General features: G+C 43.3%; 1 protein-coding gene across 2 annotated transcripts in view; it reads left to right on the top strand.

The window, feature by feature from the left end:
• PIAS3 (protein inhibitor of activated STAT 3) overlaps window positions 1–20,792 on the top strand; it is a 291,739-nt gene that overhangs the window by 49,489 nt on the left and 221,458 nt on the right. For both annotated transcript variants that reach the window (XM_085639510.1, XM_085639509.1), the window contains exon 2: window positions 4,187–4,652. In XM_085639510.1, coding sequence (XP_085495636.1) covers window positions 4,190–4,652 — 463 coding nt within the window. In that variant the 5' untranslated portion in view covers window positions 4,187–4,189. The remainder of the gene's footprint in view (window positions 1–4,186; window positions 4,653–20,792) is intronic.

Here is a 20,792-nt window from a genome sequence, read left to right as displayed (position 1 = left end):
CCTGCAACGCACGCGAGACCTAAAAAGTAAATACCTCGGATTAATTACTTGTAGGCAGAAATGAGTGTAAATTGTTACAAATCTATGTGGGGTGTCTGACTAACAAAGGTGAAATCCTAGCGTTAGCTGACTTTAAATTCTGACATTATGCCGTTTCCTCTTGGATTCATGAAACATAAAAAACACATTCTTCTCTGAAAATATGCATATCCAGGTAAATATTTGCTACTTTATCCTGCCGTGAATTTCCTGTGCTCTCCTTAGATCCCCCTGCCCCCTTTTGATTGTGCATTCTGTTGTTACAAGACTTGAGAATGTATCTTTTTATGTTTTTATGCTGTGGATTGCAGTGTATAGTTTTGTCACATTTCTTCTTTACTCTTCTATGAATTTTAAATCTTCAAGAACATATGTGCATAACTTTCAGTAAACAATAAGAAGCAGATTGTATGGCTTGAAATATGAAGTTGTAACCAGTTATCTGCAATATTACGCCCTCCCAGGTCACACTCATTTAATTAGTAAATTTAGAAATGTGACTTGACCTGCAACGCTAATGTCAGGCAAGCTGTCCATGGTTTAAAGAGGGTGCTTCTGAAATAGGAAGACATAAGGAGGGTCAAAAAAAGTATTTAAAGAGCCTGAGTAATGATTTGAACCTCCCACATTTTTTAATTTGCCAGATAAGCCAAAATTTAATGTCTGACTGACATGGTTGATCCTAGACTATCCTCTGCAACCACCAATGTGTTCAGTTAACTTTGCAATATCTTCTGTTGGTTCGTCATTACTGTTTGACTGACTTTGATTCATTTTGGCGATGTTTTTCACAGGATTATCACAAATTGGTAGATTAGTGTGGGTACCTACCTGCTCTAAATGCCGGCTGCCAATTCTTCGATTTCCCACAAAGTTAACTGTATGTACTTACATTTCCTTTGAGACCAACACGTCTGACCATGACACTTTCATATCTGACCGCATTTCGGTTGATATATATTTTTCATTTTCATTGCACAGTAATCCACCTTATGTCCCATTAGCCTGTCTAGTTTTCCCATCCTACACACATCCTAAAAAGTGCAGACCTACCATAGTGATGGCACTCCGCCTCTCAACGTCAAACCTTCTTCCAGGAATAGTCAATCTTGTTTTTGAGAAACATATTTGCTCTCTCCATTGTTTTGTTAATTTTACAGTGGAGTTTGGCATCCTGATGTCACTTACCTTGAACTTGGGCATGTCTAATAACAATTATTGAGTGTCATTGTCACCATGAGTTTAGCGAACTCTTCCAGCAAAAATTCATCAAGGCAAATCTGCTATTTCTGTTCCTTGACTTATCGATTTCAAATTTCACATTCAGTCTTTTGCTAAAATCAGTGAACATATGGTGAAACACTTTGCCTTATGTAAAATTTTAATTGGAACAAATCTATTGATACCTAACTTTTGCCATGTTCTTTCCGGTAACGTTATGACATTCAGTCTACAAGTGCTTTGTTTGTATGTCCTATCTGCTGTTTAGGTCGAGCCTAGCACAGCTCGCTTGCGCTGCTCTAAGGGGAGGCCTCTTGGAATCACTCCAGACTTCCCCAAAACTTTTGTGTGGTTTTTCAACTTTCACACATTTTATTGGTCTTTGCGTGTGGCTTTCAAAAATGAAAGCACGCAATTGGCCAAAGGCAGGTGCATGTCCCACCTTTCCTCTAAATGTTCACGCCCACGGCATCCAGCTGTGGGGAGCGATCAGCGGCACGCATTGCTGCCAGCTGCATTCCTCCCTTGTCGTGGATCATGTTACAAATTAAACATAGCGCGGTCGCTTTCACTTTTGCGGCTGCGCGTGCTTGTCTTCCACACGTGTCTGTGGTTCTTTTTCATGTTCACTCCTTTATTTGTTTTTCGCACTTTTTAATTTGTCATGCTATCTCCCGTTGGTTTATTTGATTGCAAGCACGTTATTTAATAAAAGTCTAAAAAGGCAGCGGACGCATGCAGGGCAGGCATAGTCATGTCGGCTTAGCAGACCGCCGCACTTCCGGAGCATTACTGGTGTGTATACCATGAACACTATGCTTCCAATTCCGGAGCATTACCGGTGTGTATACCATGGCACACTACGCTTCCACTTCCGGAGCATTACTGATGTGTATACCATGGCACACTACGCTTCCACATCCGGAGTATTACCAGTGTGTATACCATAGACACTGCGCTTCCACTTCTGAGCTTTACCAGTGTGTATACAATGGCACACTACGCTTCTACTTTTGGAGCATTACCGGTGTGTTTACCATGGCACACTAGGCTTCCACCTCGTAGGGTACTGTGGTGCTAAGAAAGGCTAGGCAGTGCAGAAAAGTACCCTAATCAATTGAATTATTCTCTTCATTTAGACCTGCTATGCCCTGGCTAAGAAGGAGCACCCAGAAGGTATCCGGGCTCATTCCCCCTGAAGCAAACAGCCACTTTTGATCTTGCCAGTGGCATTGGTAGTTGAGATCTGCAAAGCAGCAGCCTGGCCATCCCTGCACACCTTTGCCAAGAATTACTGCTTGGATTACAATGTGCATAGGTCCTTCCACCCTCCTACTGGGCAAAGTATTGCTCCAGAATCTATACTGTAGGGAGGCGTAGCCATCAGACGAAAAGGTTATTTACTGGCAGTAATGATCTTTAACATAGATACTCTTCTCTACCTGCATATTCCTCATTGACCTGCCCACCTCCATGTTTGATGTAAGTCTTGTGGGGAGAGTTAATAAGATTCCAAATCTGTTTTGGTACTCCACCACTTCATCATTGTCCATCTGCTCGCCTCGAAGGTGGAGGGGGAAAAAAAGATGGACGCTGATGACTTTGCACAGTGTGGGTGCCGTATGGCTTCGGTGAAGTAATTTTACTCCACTTCCGTTGTAGATGCAAAGCCAGCACCCCCTACCGGCGATGGGAGAACTTTAAAGATTTTGGAAGCATTCTGATGTCTGTGGGTTATTCTACTGGTGAGGATTTGCAAGTAGAAAGAGTATCCACCCGAAAGCTAGTTACTGCAATTAAGTCATTTTTTAAAACGTAATCCCTCCACCCCCGTTGCCACAGAAGTCAACAGGAGTTCTGTTCAGACTGCGCTGTCTCGTGATGAAAGTGGAGCACCATTGAATGTAGCATATTGAGGCTTCCTTTGCTGGTGATACAGGAGAATAGCCTCCCCTGCCGATGAATAGTCCTTCGCAAAGTAATTGGAGCATAGTCTTTTTTTGAAATGATGGAGTGCAGCTTGAACTATTGAAGAAATGTAAAAGTAATGGACCCTGCTGATTATTTGAATTGACAAATGTTGAGCACAGCAATCCATTTTGAAGATATTGGAGGGTATCCGTCTCGCTCTACAATGCCTTGATGTAGCTATCTCTGTAGATGATGAGTGTTCCTGGTTTTCAGCATTTATAGTAAATAAAAGTTTACCTGCCGTGCAATTATTTCCTAATATTTTGCTGGAGCTCTTTTATTTTCAGTGTTCCATTTTCCTTTATTATGTATATTGGGTTAAAGCAACACTTTGATGCAGCATTGACCTACACCCCAGCAAAACAGTAGTTAGTTACCTTATTTTCAATACCGAAGTGCATTGGGTAAATATGGATTTATTCTCAACAAGGATGTTGTGATGAAGATTATTTCATGCATGGTTTTGGAAGTTGGATATTCTGGGCATCTTAGATCTTTAATTGTTTTATTAATGTGTGGTTTTATAAATTGGCACCCAACAAGATTGAGAATGAATTTGAATGTCTTTCGCTATGTCACATACTAGCACTCCTCTGATGTGCAATGGGTATGCTTACCCTCCTTGAAATTGTGGAAGCAGTTCACATGAGTCTCACTCCTCAAATCCCAAGAGAATCACAATGAAGTGGATGTAGTCCCATAGGAACATGCACATTTGCAGTAGTACATCTTTACTAGCCAAATCAAATTCTAGCCTGCAATTGAAAACTTAAAATCATTGGAAAGTCACCCACAACCTACCAACAGTGCTGCAATGGCAGCCGGTGCTCTATTGAATACATCACGTCTAATTAAGCAGCAATGCTGAAGTTACAATTTTCTTTTATGTGCAGTATGAGTTTATCATTCCAAATGAACATGTATAAAAAAGTTGTCTGTTTCCCTTGTTTTACAGCACATGGTTATGAGCTTGAGGGTGTCTGAGCTGCATGTGCTTTTGGCTTTCGCTGGCAGAAATAAAACTGGAAGGAAGCACGAGCTGCTGACAAAATCTTTGCATTTGGTGAAGTCTGGTTGTAGTCCGGCCATCCAGATGAAGATCAAGGAGCTTTATCGTCGGAGGTTACCTCGCAAGATCTTGAGCCCAACAGAGCTATCAATGCTCCATATGCAGGCAGTGAACCTGCCCTCGGCGGCTGCTCTGACTCAAAGCGCCGTATGCCACTTGGCCTACGATACCAGTCCTACAGGGTCTGGTGTTCCAGCCGCCTTGTTACCCCCCATGCCCATGTTGGGCCCTAAGCACGAAGTGGACTTGGAACACCTTTCCCCACCTATTCATCCTGTTCATCCCGACGTCAAAATGAAGAGGCTGCCTTTTTACGACGTTTATGACGAACTCATAAAACCCACCACGCTTGGTGAGTAAATCCAAAGAAGGGGGTTTGCTTGTTTATTTTATTTGTTGTTCACTATTATGCCTGTATCCCTGAATTCTAAAGAGCCCGGATGTTCTTTTAAACCTTATCAAGATCCAGTTTTATTTGATCTTTACAGCACAGTGGCATGTATTGGCTACAATAATTCCATTGTTGATCTAGTTAGCTCAGCCTTTCCCAAAAAAAGGGCATTTTGTGTTTTCTTAATAACTTTGGCACCATTGAGCAAATTTGCAATGAACATTTTACGTTTATCAATAAAGTGGGGGCCAAGAAAAAGTGTGTGTTGGGGGTCAAAATAGCATATTCACATTTTATTTCCTGTAGGAATGTTTGCTGTCCAATACAGAAAAAATGGAATAGAATAGAAGGAAACATTCAGAAAATTGGTAAAAAGGCTATGCTTCACAGTAGGGTCAAACACAAACTGGATGGCCTAAAACTAATAGAAACTGCAAATAGAAAAGAAGGATATGTGAACGATAAGAGACTAAGCCAGTGCTAATTAAGCAGTGAGCAGAATGCCTTCCTAGGTCAACTTTCATCATGTCCAAAGAAATCTTTTGAAACGTGACAGTTGTGCTTTCTGGTAGGCTTCGACCTAAAAAAGACCTTGACTTAAAACAAATAATGATTGTTCCGCCCTCCTTTCTTTCTGTCAAATGATCCTTTCCTTACCTTCCATCATCTGAGTGCCTTCTCTCTCTTAGAATAGCCTACTTTGTTTCAGTCCTCCATTCCTATTCTTTATTAGTGTATTTTTTAAAATTGCCCAAACCTCATTTGCTTGATCACTATATATATATTTAGATCTATATGTATATACAAGAACGCAGTCACTGAAAAAACAGATAAAGGTTTGTTATGTTCAATAACACAAAGCAGAAAAATCCATGAAATTCACCAGTTATGGTATACAGTGAAAACCATAACTCACATCACGCCAGGTTTTGTTGTGTTTTTCTTTTTTTAAATATGCCAATTAACTAAGGGATGTGTTCATCTTTTTTGTCTTGCATGATACTGGAAATTTAATGAGCTTGCCATACCCTTCGCTCGATACCCATGTCTTCCTGATGTTCAGTCTTCAAAGAAAGTTTTGATTTTGAGCCCTGTCATTCTGTATTTTCTTCTCTCTTCTTGGCACCCCTGTTGAAAAAGCTGGGGTGATGGATATGAAAGCTTATTGTGTTATTTTAAAGTCTGGCGTTCGCTAAGATAAGATTGATCTTATTTTTAGGGGCTTTCAGCCAGCCCTCTTCATCCATTGATCTGTTGCGGTGTTCACATTTTTCTTCCACATCTACGGAATAAGGCACAATGTAGGCCACTCGAGTCATTATTTAACTTCATTGTGAGTGACAACTTTCTGCTCTTTCATAAATAGCATATCTGTGCACACAATGGATCCTTTCAGTACTCAGGACTACTGTACCAGCGCAATTCTTGAGACCAAATTATTTTCTCTTTTTCATAGTGGCGAAGACTTGCCAATATGACAATTATGGCAAAACAACAGGCTATGCCTAATGGCAAATTGCCAGGTCCAAGCCTTGGCTGTATTCTTCAACACTGTGTGGATGAGAGTAATTCTATATTTGTCTAAATGGTTTTACTTCAAATAGAACATTGCTTCCATAGCATAAAACTTAAGGTGCCATCATCATCATCATCATCCCACCTGATCCTGTATTCTCCTCCAAAACCCCTGATTTTAGTATTGGGTAAATGCTTCCATTCGATGTTAGGGATCCCACTAAACCCCTAGTCTCTCCCTCCACTTAAAGCATTCATTTGCCTCAAAGTCGGCCAAGTCACACCTCTCCTGAAAAAACCCAGCCTTGGCACCAACGATTTGAACAACTTCAGACCCGGTTCCAACCTCCCCCCTCCTTACTAAAACCCTTGAAAAATACGTTCTTTCACAACTAACTCCGCACATTGACATCCACAACCTTCTAGATTCCCACCAATCGGGATTCCGAAAAGGCTACAGCACCGAGACCGCAATCCTAAACATCGTGAATGGCATGCACAAATCCCTAGATACCGACAAATGCTGCCTACTCATCCTTCTGGACTTTTCGGTAGCCTTTGACACGGTGGATCACAATCTACTCTTCAAGGCTCTGCAAGACAGAGTAGGTGCTGATGAAGTGGTCCTACAATGGTTCTCCTCCTCCTTACAAAACCGCTCCCAAAAAATAAAACTCAAAACCTTCACATCCGACTGACACCCTGTCAACAGAGGTGTCCCACAAGGATCGGTGCTCTCCCCTCTACTGTTCAACATTTATATGGAACCCCTCACCGCCATACTTAAACAAGCATTTAAAATGCAATGGTCTCGGCATTGTTAAAGTTAGAGCTATTGGCATTGCTCATGACATTATTTTCGTTTTTAAAAGATTTAAAGAAACGGCATTGTTATTTACAATGTCAATAGCTTAATCACTCTCAAATGAGAGACCTATTGCGTTTGAACCCACACACAGAGCCACCCACACACACATAGAGCCACCCACACACACATAGAGCCACCCACACACACATAGAGCCACCCACACACACATAGAGCCACCCACACACACACAGAGCCACCCACACACACAGAGCCACCCACACACACACAGCCACCCACACACACAGAGCCACCAAAGCGGAATTTTTTTAATTACTTAGTTAATGTGATCCTCTATTTGCAGTTTTGAGTCTAACATCCCTAATTTTTTCACCTTTTGCTCCAGTACTGGTTTGGTTCCCATCAATGGGGGCCATAATTCGTAGTTGCAAATATGTAAGTGGTAGCAAAACCCTTGTATTTTACACCATTTAAATGGAACCTATTATATGACACCCAGGTTTACACGTTAACGAGGCTTGACCTCAAAACATCAGATAGGCTTGATGATTATGGATTTGAAATACAATCTGTGCATCACCTGCACCTATAATTGCAGTGGACAATGTAAGCAAAGAGGCATTACATTCAAGTTAAAAATCAGGATGGGCAGTACTGAACCCAGCGGAACTCCACATTTTAACTGCTTTTGTTCAGAGCAGACCGTTTAATTAAATCTGGACTTATTGACCAGTCAGAAAACTTTGACACCAGTTTAACACACTACCACCAATCTGCAGAAAGTCCATCTGATTTAACAGAATCTGGACATCAATGGTGTCAAACACAGCCAGATACATCAAGGAGAATCTGCGTGACTAGGATGTATCGATCCACGCGGACTCATCTTATCTAACACTACGGTTACCACACTCTCAGTGCTGAAACCAACTCTTAAACCTCTTGTGACAAATATAATATCGCATGGGATATTACATCATTATAACAATCATTGGCAGAGCAAACCGGTGTTGCGCTGGCTGGTTCTAATATATTACTAGCAAAACTTTATTATTGGGTGAGGCTGCCAGACTCATCAATTGGGAAAAAAAAAAAAAGAAATAGCTGACAGCAAAAAAAATTGTTTAGTCTCAAAGCACACATCGCCACAGTAGTCCGGACACTTAAGGGACCTACTTTTGGAATGGATGTGTTCTTAGTGATGTGCTCTTGGTGAGAAGTAATACTCGTCTCAATTTTTTGTTTTTAATTATATAAATCTCGTACAATAAAAAAAAATCAGTTTATAAAATACATACAAAATGTGTAACCCAAGACTAAAACCATTCCTTCTAAAACTGCACAAGAAACAGGTTTATAATATCATTAAAAAAAGTATAAGCTCATCTCTCACTGAAGTTAGATAGCGGATGAAGTGGGCAGAATTAAAACGTGAATGGCACAGTAACATATCGATGAATGAAGTGCGCGGGCCGAAAGCTCTATAAGTAGGTATTTTATACACATGAAGTAACATTAAGAGGCCCTGGTTGGACAGACATAAAAAAGACAACAACAAAAATGCAATCTGTTAAACGATTGAAAGAACACACCTCCCTACCTCACTCCCCCACCCCAAACCAAGGAAAAAAGATGGGGCTGTGCGCGTTCATCATCATGCTGTGGCACTGCTATTGTACGAACTTGGCACGTCGACCATCTTCAAGGTTATAAATAAGCCAAACTTGACGCCTCCATTCATTTTGCTTTACCTCCAGTTCTTACGTGGCCGCACATTAATCGCACAGGCACGCCTTTGTAGGAGGACATAAACAGGACGGCGACATTTCAGTATGCCACACATGCGGTTGCCCACAAATTGCACACAAAGAAAAAAAATCGTTTTAAAGAACATCAAATTAATACATATTCTTGAGACAGGACATAGCTCCTAGAATCCTACACGTTTGACATCGATGACACTATGCATCGATCGTGGGGAAATACACAACCCCATTGTTTTGGGCAGGGGAATATTAACACCTCACCCAATTGAAACGTGGGTGGAAGCAGTTACGTAATGTATGGTAAATCCAGCAGATTTCAATTCTAATTCAGTTGTCAGCACTTTAAACTGTGCCATTCAATTCAAAATATGAAGCTCACACCTGAGTGAAAAAACGCGAGAAATAACACTTAAGCTTTAATGCGCTTCAACACGCAAGAGTGTGAGGACTTTGCCTCTTAGTCTGTGATGGAAAACACCAATCAAGTTTATTCATTTTGTGACAGTACCACATGCAGCAGCCTCAAGGCGCATTGCATTACCATAGTGTTGGGGAACGTGCACGAAATGCAGGAAAACTCTTTGGAATTGATTACCCATTACTGCAGCGTAATACATACATAACGTTAATAAACTGATATCGAAAATAGAATTGCCGAGGTTTGCACTCGCGACAGCAGATGTCAGCGGCAGGCTTTTAAGCCACTGAGCTCCAATTGACAAGTTGCTGGGTGACCCCTGCCTGAACGGCCGGACCAAAGACATCTTTATCACAAGGCATGGTGGGCACGATGACCTATGTGGGTGCCCTTCCTTTTGAGCTCATTCAACAACCCCCTAACCGTAGCATATCGAGTCTACTTACGTTTACAGTTGAATAAATAATTTCAAAACTGCACAGATAACGGCCCAACGGCCGCAACACGCAAAACCGATATGTCATGTTTTCATTTAAAATTATCTAATTTTCTGTGTCAGCTACTTGTTATTCAAATGGACTCCGGATGTCTACCAGCCTCCTACAGGCAGCCAGAGAAGGCCCGAGGGTTTGGCCGCCTATTCTCCGCCGCGAAGATGCACCCCGCGCTCCCCTATACCTTGAAACTCTCCTGCGGCAGCCATGTCAAGCCGGGAGAGAGGACCGGCGAACAGACACTCTCCTTCCCGACAACCGGCTCCCTACACCCCCCTCGGACTCACTCAAAGACGTGCTCGGAGGCCCAGATCTTCATGGCTAGACTGTAGGATGAGTGCGTCGCCGCTGCCTCGGTCTGCAGGCTGGGTCGTCAGGAGCTGAAAGACTGGTGCGCAATGTCACCCGGAGACGGAATGGAATATTCCAGTGACGTCGCGGCGCTCTCGGTGCATATAAAACGTAATCCTGACATAACCGTAACATTACCTTGCCAGATTTAAGTGTGTTTTCTTGCCATCATTGTTCCCAAGAGGAAAGGTAATTTCGCTTAGTTTGCCTGAATTGGGAGAGTTCGCTACCTTGCTGCTTTTTGTGAACTAGGATGCAGGCCTTTTGTCGTTTCTTGGGCGCCCTTCGCTGCCTCTCCTCCAACAGGAGATAACAAGCACACCACTGCCTTTCTCCGAGGCGAAGCAGAAATGCCTCGGAGAAAGGCAGCGGCGCTTTCGGATTCGGGGGCGTGTTCTCCTCTTGCCATTGGCTGGAGGAGATAATTAGAAAAGTTGCAAAAAACACGCCCCCGAATCCGAAAAGGACGGGGCCTGTTCGGAGTGACGAACCTCTTCTCCAATGGCTGGCCAGCATTCAAGAGGCCAGCCAATGGAGAAGAGGGGAGAAGAGGGGCGGGTTCAAGCCCCTCTTCTCCAAGTCATTATATCTCGCGAGCGAGACTGCGCAAGCGCAGCCTTCGCTAGCCGAGACCTAAAAAGCCAACATCACCTTCCACCTATATGCAGACGACACCCAGATCTATCTGGAAACCTCCTCCTTTGAAGATATTCAGAGACTAAACAACACTCTCAAAGAAGTCCAAAATTGGCTAGCCATAAATCACCTCAAACTCAACCAATACAAAACCGAATTACTCCTCATCTCCAACAAAGAAAAAAATTCCCAAACCATGGAATGGATCAAAGCAATCAATTCTCTCAACGGTAATCTCACCCCGGCCAACTCCATAAAATCATTAGGAATCACCCTAGACCCTAAACTGGACATGGACAGACGCATCAAGAACTCCGTGAAGAGTGCCTTCCTCAATCTGAAGCTTCTCAACAAAATAAAATCCTTCATCCCACCCAAAGACTTCAAACAAGCCACCCAATCCCTGGTGCTATCCAGACTCGACTATGGAAATGCTAACCTCAATGGTACAGCGAAATCCCACCTAGCCCCCCTCAAAACTACTCTAAACGCAGCAGCCAGAATGGTCACCGGAGTCAGGAAATTTGAGCACATTGCACCTGCACTCAAAGAACTAAAATGGCTCCCAGTAGAGATGCGTGCCAGCTTCAGAACTGCCTGTCTCACGCACATAGCCCTCCACACAGGGAAACCAGAATACCTGGTTTCCAAACTCAAAAAGGCCGGCCAGACAAGGAACCTCAGGAGCTCCAACTCCCTACTGCTCATCCCTATTAAAACATGCAAACAAAAATCCGCTGCACGATCCTTTGCTGGAAACGCACCCAAAATCTGGAACTTCATCCCAGCACACATTAGGAATATCCCGTTCTTTGTAAAATGAAAAAAACTCCTAAAAGACCTCTTCCTCATCTGTGCCTTCCCGAACAGGTAACCCTAGCAATGGGACACTTGCCAACTTTCTGCAGCACCATGCTACTTTGTCACCATCATCTACCTCCTCCAAGTGCCCCTATGCCCCTCCCTGATACCCCCCTCCCTGGAAATGGTCCTGTTCAAGACAGGGTGCGAGGCTCCCAGGACTACCTTATCTCATGTGTCGCACCACACGCCGGGACTTTATGATATTATGAACCAATATGTATACATACCTATGCCTTATTTTGGGACTCCTGCATTATAATCTGCTGTAAAGTGCTCCGACGCCCTCGGGTCTTGCCAGCGCCATATAAAACTCCAAAAATAAATAAAAATAAATAAAAATAAATTTGAGTTTCTGGGTAAAAATATAGCTAGTGTGTTTTTCAGGCATGGAATAACGTCTACAATGTATAAAATGTGTCTTTTGTGGGTTAATGGAGCAAAACTTTTATGCCTTCATCAGTGTTCCTTTTTAGGTCTCGGCTCGAAGGCTGCGCTTGCGCAGTCTTGCTCCGAGATTTAATGTTTTGGAGAAGAGGGGCTTGCACCCGCCCCTCTTCTCCCCTCTTCTCCATTGGCTGGCCTCTTGAATGCTGGCCAGCCATTGGAGAAGAGCTTCGTCACTCCGAACAGGCCCCGTCCTTTTCGGATTCGGGGGCGTGTTTTTTCGTTACTTTTCGGTGGGCGTGTCTAAACGCCCCTGAATCCGAAAACACAACCCCCAAATCCGAAAATGCCGCTGCCTTTCTCCGAGGCATTTCTGCTTCGCCTCGGAGAAAGGCAGCAAGGCTCAGCTCAGGGCACCGCAGTCTGCCACATTTCCAGCTCCCAAGCCACTCTTCGAGCCTCCGCTGTGGCACAAAAGGCAGATCCCTTCTACGTCCGTGCACGTGGAACACTAATGTCAGCGTTACCGCCTGCAAACTCCTCTTTTAAACTTCTTGTCGCGTTCGTTGAGAGGAAGCCGTTAGTCCTGTGTAGCTCTCTTGCAAAATGGGGAATTATAAGGTCCGCATTACAATCCGTCCCCGCCATACAACAAATCCACATGCGGCACAACGGGCAACTGTACCGGCGGTCCAATACACTCCGAAGTACTATGGGGTGGGTGGGGGTATCTCACATTCATCCAACCGCAAAGCGTGAAGCGCAGTCGCATCACCCCGTCCACAAATCACGGCGTTCCACGGTGGGATGGCGAGTCCCTTTACATCAACCAATGCTGTCTCCTCATACACCAAGCAGCAGGCCGTGGACTCAATTTTGTAAGGTAAAATTTTATTAGGCTTAGACCCAAAACACTCTACGCATTTCGTAGTTAGAGCTCCTTGCTCACGAGTAACTGTGTTTCTGCACATCACTGATTTAAATAAAGTGACACGTGATCGGACCAAGTTAAAGAACAGAGTAAAAAGACTCAATCTTTACAAGTTACCGAACTTGAAAGTTGAAACCCAATGTCTTCATAATTTCATTATTTTGCCTAAGAGGCATGAAGTAATTTATCATAATCATCATATACATTAATTTGAACATTTACCCAATTGCAGTGAGAAGGCGTTTAATTACGATCGCGTGTCCGGCCACGTACTAAACTCCACCGGCAAAAACTTTATTGATTTTTCTTTTGTGAACACACCAAACATGCCCTTCAGTTTCACGGTTCTATTTACATTACAGATCCATATAGATCCAAGCCATACTGCAACGAGTATTCCTGCACGTATTTTTGGGCGTACCAAATTGGCCTGCGTTATGTTGCAGACAATCAAGCCCCAGTGGGCACATATTATCTAGATACTCACATAAAACAATTGATTATAGTTCAAAAAAAGGGGGGGGGGTTCAATCATCCTAGTGGGCTACCTCAAAGGGTACCAAAGTAATCCAGTTTTACGCATACGATCAATAAAACAGGATTGCACTGACTCCTCAACAGTGGGTGTGTTTTTCGTTGCAATATATCTATTGCATATTAGATGGTGACCAAATCTGTCTAGAAGCAGCATCAACACCATGGACAGGGTAGCACCTACACCGTATCGGAACATGGGTGTTTGTGTGTATTTTAATTTTCCAATAATTATTTTAAGTATTGTTTCTTTTTTTTATTATATATTTTTTTAAATCAATATTTTAACTAATTTAAATATAATGCTGAATAATGCTGAATATATTGGAATATTTCAATACACTTACCTATTTTGTGAAGATAGTCTTCTCCCCAATAGTTTTTCGATATTTTTGAAGTTTATATTTTTGTTGCAATATTTGTGTATTGTGATATTTATGTTCCCAATATTTTTCACACTGGTGTCAAATGGAGCCACATTTACTCTAGTTACCTGGCGTGAAAGGGCAGCGGTGCTCCACCATTCGTCTTAAACTATTTTTACTAGCCTCATAATTTGAGTCTAATAATATGTGTGCGTTTTCTTGTCTTCATGTCAGAATATGAAGTACAGGGCTGGACAAAGCTTGCTAGGCTGAAAATCTCAAAGGGTAGCATTTCACACCAAAACTCGGACTCAGGTAAACCTAATGCACGGGCAAGCAATAACTTGACACAGATTTGCTTTTAAACAGCCTATGAGATGGTCGAGTTTTGGCTCCATTGGTTCCCGCCTCACCCCCCCCCCCCCCACCACCCATCTTAAATGGATCTTCCGGAAATTTCTAAGAAATCACAAGACAGCCCCCCTACATTAAACGCAGGCCAGTGAATGCACTATTTTATTTGGACAACCCTACATAACTTGATAGAACTGCAGATGTACAAGTAAGCCAGCTAATTTCCCCTGAAATGTCTAGCAAGGCAAATAAACGTCTTAATATTAAAAAACCGAGGTCAAGCACATTAATAGGAATAGTTCGTTTAGCCGGACACTAAATAATGCACAGAAAGCTCAACACTGTGGACCCTTATAAGTATGTGGGAGTTCTATTTAACAATAAGTTACATTTTGACAAACATATGCAGTATGCTTTGAATCAAGAAAAAATATCCCGTTATGGTGTTTTCCGATTTAACCAACACTATGCAGGCAAATGGTTGTTCCATTTTTAAGACTATTCTTCTAAAATAAATCCCATTCTGAATTACGGTAATGCAGGAATAATACTGGGTAAAGCCTCCGATTTTAAAATATATGGTATGGATGAAGGGTACTTTGCCAAGTCTTAGGCCTGCCCAGTGCGTCAGTCTCAAAACAACATTCAGAGGCCCCAGCACTTTAAATGGAAGTTGGCTTAAACTTTTTTTAATTTTTGCTAACTAAAGAGGGGAATGTACGTATAGCTAGGCAGTGTCTGTTAGATTTGGGTAAAAGTCAGAGCAACTACGTTTGCAAAATGAGGAAAGCAGTAAAAAGGCTGCTCAAAAATGATGATATGCTTACCATGTCACGAGTTTCTGCATGGTAACCCAGGCTTATTGATAACAAGCATTTACAATGCAACGGTCTCGGCATTGTTAAAGTTAGAGCTATTGGCATTGCTCATGACAATGCCGTTTCGTTAAATGTTTTAAAAACATAAACAAAAATAATGTCATGAGCAATGCCAATAGCTCTAACTTTACCAATGCCGAGACCATTGCATTGTAAATGCTTGTTGGTGTAGTTATGACATGCCTGTCATAATCCTGACCCTACTCTCTCCGCCCCGCGGGAAATGGAATTTTAAATCCCAAGTGGAGATTTATGTACATAGGGATGGATTTTCTTTGGCCAGTTTCTAACCACCTGTGTAGCACTGAATATATCTCGTTCACACTTAGCACTTCTTTCACCGTATCACTTGCGCCGTTTGAACAACTCATATGTTCATGAACTGTGAAAGCCTTCTAATGTTATCTTAACATCATAAAATGTAAAAGAATATATTGAAATTTCACTTAATACAACTTCAGATTCTCGCAATCTTTTGGTGTGTTGTTTGTTCTTCCTTCTCTTACATTTTCATAGATTATTACAGAAAAGTTGGAGCACTTTTTAGGTCTCGGCTAGCGAAGGCTGCGCTTGCGCAGTCTCGCTCGCGAGAGATAATGACTTGGACCCGCCCCTCTTCTCCATTGGCTGGCCTCTTGAATGCTGGCCAGCCATTGGAGAAGAGGTCCGTCACTCCGAACAGGCTCCATCCTTTTCGGATTCGGGGGCGTTTTTTTTTTCAACTTTTCTCATTATCTCCTCCAGCCAATGGCAAGAGGAGAGAAAAGGAAAACACGCCCCCGAATCCGAAAACAGCGCTGCGTTTCTCAGAGGCATTTCTGCTTCGCCTCGGAGAAAGGCGGCGGCGTTTTCTCCCCACAGAATGCCGACCCCAGCACTCCCGGTTCTTCCAAGCTCTGATAAGCCCCGGGCTTCCTTGCTGATGGAAGGATGTCTTGGACGTATGTAATGCCCTTACACACTGACTGGAGAGAAAGAGCTGGGCATTAGTGACAGGGACGCGCATTTCCTTGTTTTCCACGCATTTTAAAGTTTAGAGTGTTTGAATCCGCCAGACATCAGATGCGTGTTATTTTAATCTTGCTTCCTCCTCCCCGCCCCCAGCGTTGAAACGGCACTGGTCCCGCCTCCTCGTGGTTCGTGTCAGGAAGCCCCAAAGGTGAACTGCTGCTGCCTCAGACACCGAGGGCTACGAGCCTGCGACCTACCGAAGGTGGGAACAGAAACGCAGGCCTCAAAGCTACGGCTGACTGACTGGCAGGAGCTGGAAAAGCCGGACTCTTTGCGTGTGAGAATCGAGGGGCCACAGTACCTTCCATTCGTGCCATTTGCGCCCCGGAATCTCCCAGTAGGTGTTGGGCAGTATAGGTTTGTTAAATTTCACTGCGCTCCATCCCTTTTCCTATAAGGACCCTAAAGTAATGATGCGCACCGAGCAAATGCCAGAAATAGTCCCCTCATGGGCTTTCCAACAAGACATGAACCTCTTCAAAGCCCCTACACCAATCTGTTAATCCAGAGGTATTTCTTTTCCATCTTCCCCCCTGAGAGCCTCCAGAAGGCTCTCAGCCCTGCAGTCTCTCCCAACAAAGAAAGTCACAGGCGGGCTCCAAATTCTGCGAAGGCATTCGAGTTTGAGTAAGACTTTGGCCGCCTTCCAGCCACCGCCCTCCCCTCAGGTGTGTCAGCCCTTCTGGCCAGCTTTGTTCTTTCTAAACTCCCAAACTGTGGAAGGGGTGTGGCGCGGCGCTGCTGAGATCACAAGACCCCATAATAGTGACGTAGCCAGGAGCAGGGGCCCGCACGCCCTTGTCACGGGAGTCAAGAATGGCTCGTGGCCTTGCAGTTTTTCTGCGTATTAGCATTAGTTAATTGCCTATGCATGCTGCTTTTGGAGAACAAGAAAAGTGAATAAACAGATTTTCAACGCAGATAAGCAGGGAAGGCGCATCGCTGTCTTCTGTGTCTATTAAAGGTGAGTTATTTTACTGGTTCGTACGTTGGTATTTTGCCTGAATTCTCGTTACGCTTTATGATTTTCTCTTCCCCCCCCTCCGAATCACAGAATGTGAAACCTAGCCTGGACGAGGTACCCTTAAGAGTTCGGCCCTTGTCTTCCCCCAACTCCATTACTGAATGGCTCTACTGTCCCTCCCGAATGGAGGGGCTTCTCCTCTTCTGACCTTCTAGGACATAACTGTCTATGTCTGAGTTGTTTATCGAGCCCGAGTTGTCTTTTATTTTTGGCATTTTCCGCCCTGTTTATCCCATTGTATGTGTAAGACTACATGTACCACAATGCAAAGTAAAACTTGGACTATACAATTTAATCCCATATGCAAATGTATAAACACGAAGGCCCAATGACCGAGAGCGATAAATAAAAAAAATAAAAAATGTTATCACTGCTTTCCAGTTTTCTGCTTTTCTTGTCTACAGTTTGAGTATTAGAAAACAATGTTGGTTTTTAAGCGCGACGCCCGCCTTGTTGTGACTGGTATCTTCATGGTTTCGAGATCGCAGTAATTTCGGGCCACGTTGTGGGTTGCCTTTTCTGTGCACGTGAAGTCGGTTTCGTTTGCTTGCATCTTGAGGAACTGGATCTTGTAAATGTAAACTGTGCTTTCGCTATTCTAAGCAAACAAATGCCAATTGTTTACTTTGCTTCACATGTGATGTGCCTGCAAGTTGGCATACACGTCTTGTTTTGTGTGCAGTTTTATTTTTTATAAGTGATTCAATTTGGGCGTAATATAGCCTTACACATATTCTGGAAATAAGCTAAAATGAAACGCTGTGAGTTAAATTATGAGTAGATTGAATCAATTGGAAGAGTGTGTGTATAGAAGGAGAGCATGGAATCCGAGAGAACTGACTTTTATCACAATAGATGAGGTCTGCGTGATCGTCTATTTATTTATACACCCACCTCATTAGTTCAATACTTGACTTGAAGCTTGAGAGTTCCACTAAATTTATTAGTGGCATCTGCGTGTCTCGTCTTAACATCACGTGAAATGGAGGGCTCGGTTAAGGATTATCTATGTTGATTGATAGAAACTGCACACTTGTGCATACCAAGCTGTCGAGATTGCTTCTAGGCCCAGAAGCCCAACCAGAGTTTTTTAATGGAAGGGTGAAGCCTTCAGGGGTTTCATGAAGGTGGCATTTGTTGATACTTATAAGAGCAGTGGTAGGCACTTTCAAGTCATTGGACCTTCCTGGCTCCTTCATTCCACACGTCCCACCTCTTGCGCAGCAGTGAATCTGGGTTCTTGTTACTGAGTAATGTTAGAGGGGTACAGATATGAGGGCCGGTATTAATGAATCTTGTAGCTTAGCTACTCTGTAAACACAAACTTTGCGTTAGGCACATCAGTTCAGATATATTTTGTTACACAACCTGTTGACAGTGGATGCTTTAATCGCCATTGGAGATGGGACTGTATGTTATGATTCCCTTAGAGCAATGGGACTGACAGTTCTTGTTTTGATTGCAATTTTCAGAAAATTGGAAAAGGTCAAAGCAAATCGTGCTGGTTGCAAGATGATATGCAACAGCTGTCCACACACTCTGGCATCTGTCCACAAGATAATACATGCCATAATGCATTAACTTTGGTGAAATGGATGCCAGGATTCCTAATCAATAAGTCCATGTGAGGAGTAGGATAATCTCTGCATCCACCATAACTCCAGGATACCTGCAAGGTGGTGGCAATGGTGCTTTGGAGTGTAGTGAATGAATAGTTTGTGTCGTCCAACTTAATGGCTCCAGAGCACTTATTTGCACATTGAAGTATGTTCCTGGAGGAGTAAATGGAGCTGCTGCTCAGAGGTGTGTTGCTTTGAGCCACGGTTCTGCACCACCGTTCTTTACTCCACTCCGTCCAATAGTTCCATTAACGCGGGGGTCGTTCAGCTGAAATGATCAGTGCTGATGAGCAATGCCAATAGCTCTAACTTTAACAATGCCGAGACCGTTGCATTGTAAATGCTTGTTTCTATTGTTATTATTCAGTAAACTTAGAATCGATTCTGTACCCGACATTTTCCACATTCTTGTGCACTCAGGTTCTAAGGGACACTGGGTCACCCAATGATACTAGAAGTTTTAATGTTTGGCACATACAAATTATTTTCAGGAGTGTGGGCTAGTTGCACATGGTCTAGTTTTTTAGGTCGAGCCTAGCGGCAGCGCGCATGAGCTGCTCGCTCTGCGAGGCATGCTGTAGTAGGGTATGCCCTGGAAGCCTCGTCCACTCTCCTCCCATATTTGTCATTTGCTTTGTGTCATTGTCCTTCTTAAATGCAGGCTTCTTATTGGTAAATAGGCTTTTTAGTTTCTCCTTGGTGCTGCCTTGTCTCCATTTGTGACCGCCCATAAGGACTGGACCTTTTACTGGTCATGCTACACGGTCTGCTTTATCATGGATAACGGCACCATTTTTTATTTTTTTTTTGCAATGCGGTCCGCTTTCATGTTAGCAGCCATGCTTGTTTATTTAATTAATTTTCAGGGTGGGCCGCTTTCGCTTTTGCAGCCGCCTTTGTTTATTTTAATAATTTGCAGCACGGACCGCTCAATTTAGCGTTCACTGTTTACTTTTATTTGCGCGATTGTTGATCATGTGGAGTAATTGACAACTCTTTCTCGTATCTTCCAAAGCTTTCAGGGGTGCGGGTATCTGTTGTTAATGTAAACCGACTCAGCTATGAGGTAGGCGGTTACGCCAGTTTGTTTGCACGATGCTTCCCTGCACGCGCCCTTTTCTTTACACCAGGCTTCCCTGCAAGTGCTTTGAGCGCCGGATCGCACTTCGCAGCGGTTCATCCTTCAGAGGTCTGCAGTACCACAATATGTCTTTTACCACTGGCAGCTGCTCTATTAGACACAACCATTACAGCGCAGATCCTTGCGAAACGTACTTCTTTTTGGGCAGTTTCGTATAGCGTGAACTCGGCTGGAGAACTTTCAATGAGCACCAGATTACTTACAAAAGGCCAGATTAATTAATATAGTTAGGCACAGCAATATTAAGTGATTTGCCTAGAACCACATGATTTCGAGCCGACGGCGGGACTTAAACCTGGTTCCCCAGTTCCAAAGTCACCAGCTCTGGTCACCGGCTGGGACTGAAAGGCACACGGGAAAATATATTTGTTAGAAAAATGTTTATCGAAGAGTCGAGGTGGCCTGTCGAACAGGACGTCCACAGTGAGGTGGCTTAAGACATCCCCAAATGTTTGTTAGAAGTTTTCGTTGGAGCTGTTTTCAGGCGAAATGAAAGGGTGGTGTCTGAAATTCAGGGGTTTTCTCCAAACTTTTCTGGCCCAGCATTGGAACAATAGCAAGGATCAGAGGCATATACCAAATGTAAACAGACTACAGGATACCTCAGTCCCTCACGTCTACCTAAATATTCGATTTTATTCTACATCATGTTTTACCGATTGTACTGCGTGCTTTTGCCTTTTATCTATTTTCCCGGTTAAACCAATTCAGGAAATGAGAGACTCTGAAACAGGGTGTAGATGGCACAGACATGGGCCTTTCACACAAGCGGCGCACAGCAATGTCTTTTTAGTAGTTTCTCATTTATACGTCCCTGATTAAATGTGTACTTTTATTGTGGTGTGTCCCTGTTTTCATATTAAATATTCTGTTTGCTTGGTTATTTAATTAATTTGCTGTTTTCTTCTGCGAGAGGGGCACAGGCGGGGCTAGAGCCAGGCACGTCACTGAGGCTTGGTTCTGTTGTGGTGAAAGGCAGGCACTTTTACC

This window comes from Triturus cristatus, chromosome 12 (genome assembly GCF_964204655.1).
Source record: "Triturus cristatus chromosome 12, aTriCri1.1, whole genome shotgun sequence".
Classification (NCBI taxonomy): Eukaryota; Metazoa; Chordata; class Amphibia; order Caudata; family Salamandridae; genus Triturus; species Triturus cristatus.
This window is presented reverse-complemented; position numbering and strand designations above follow the sequence as displayed.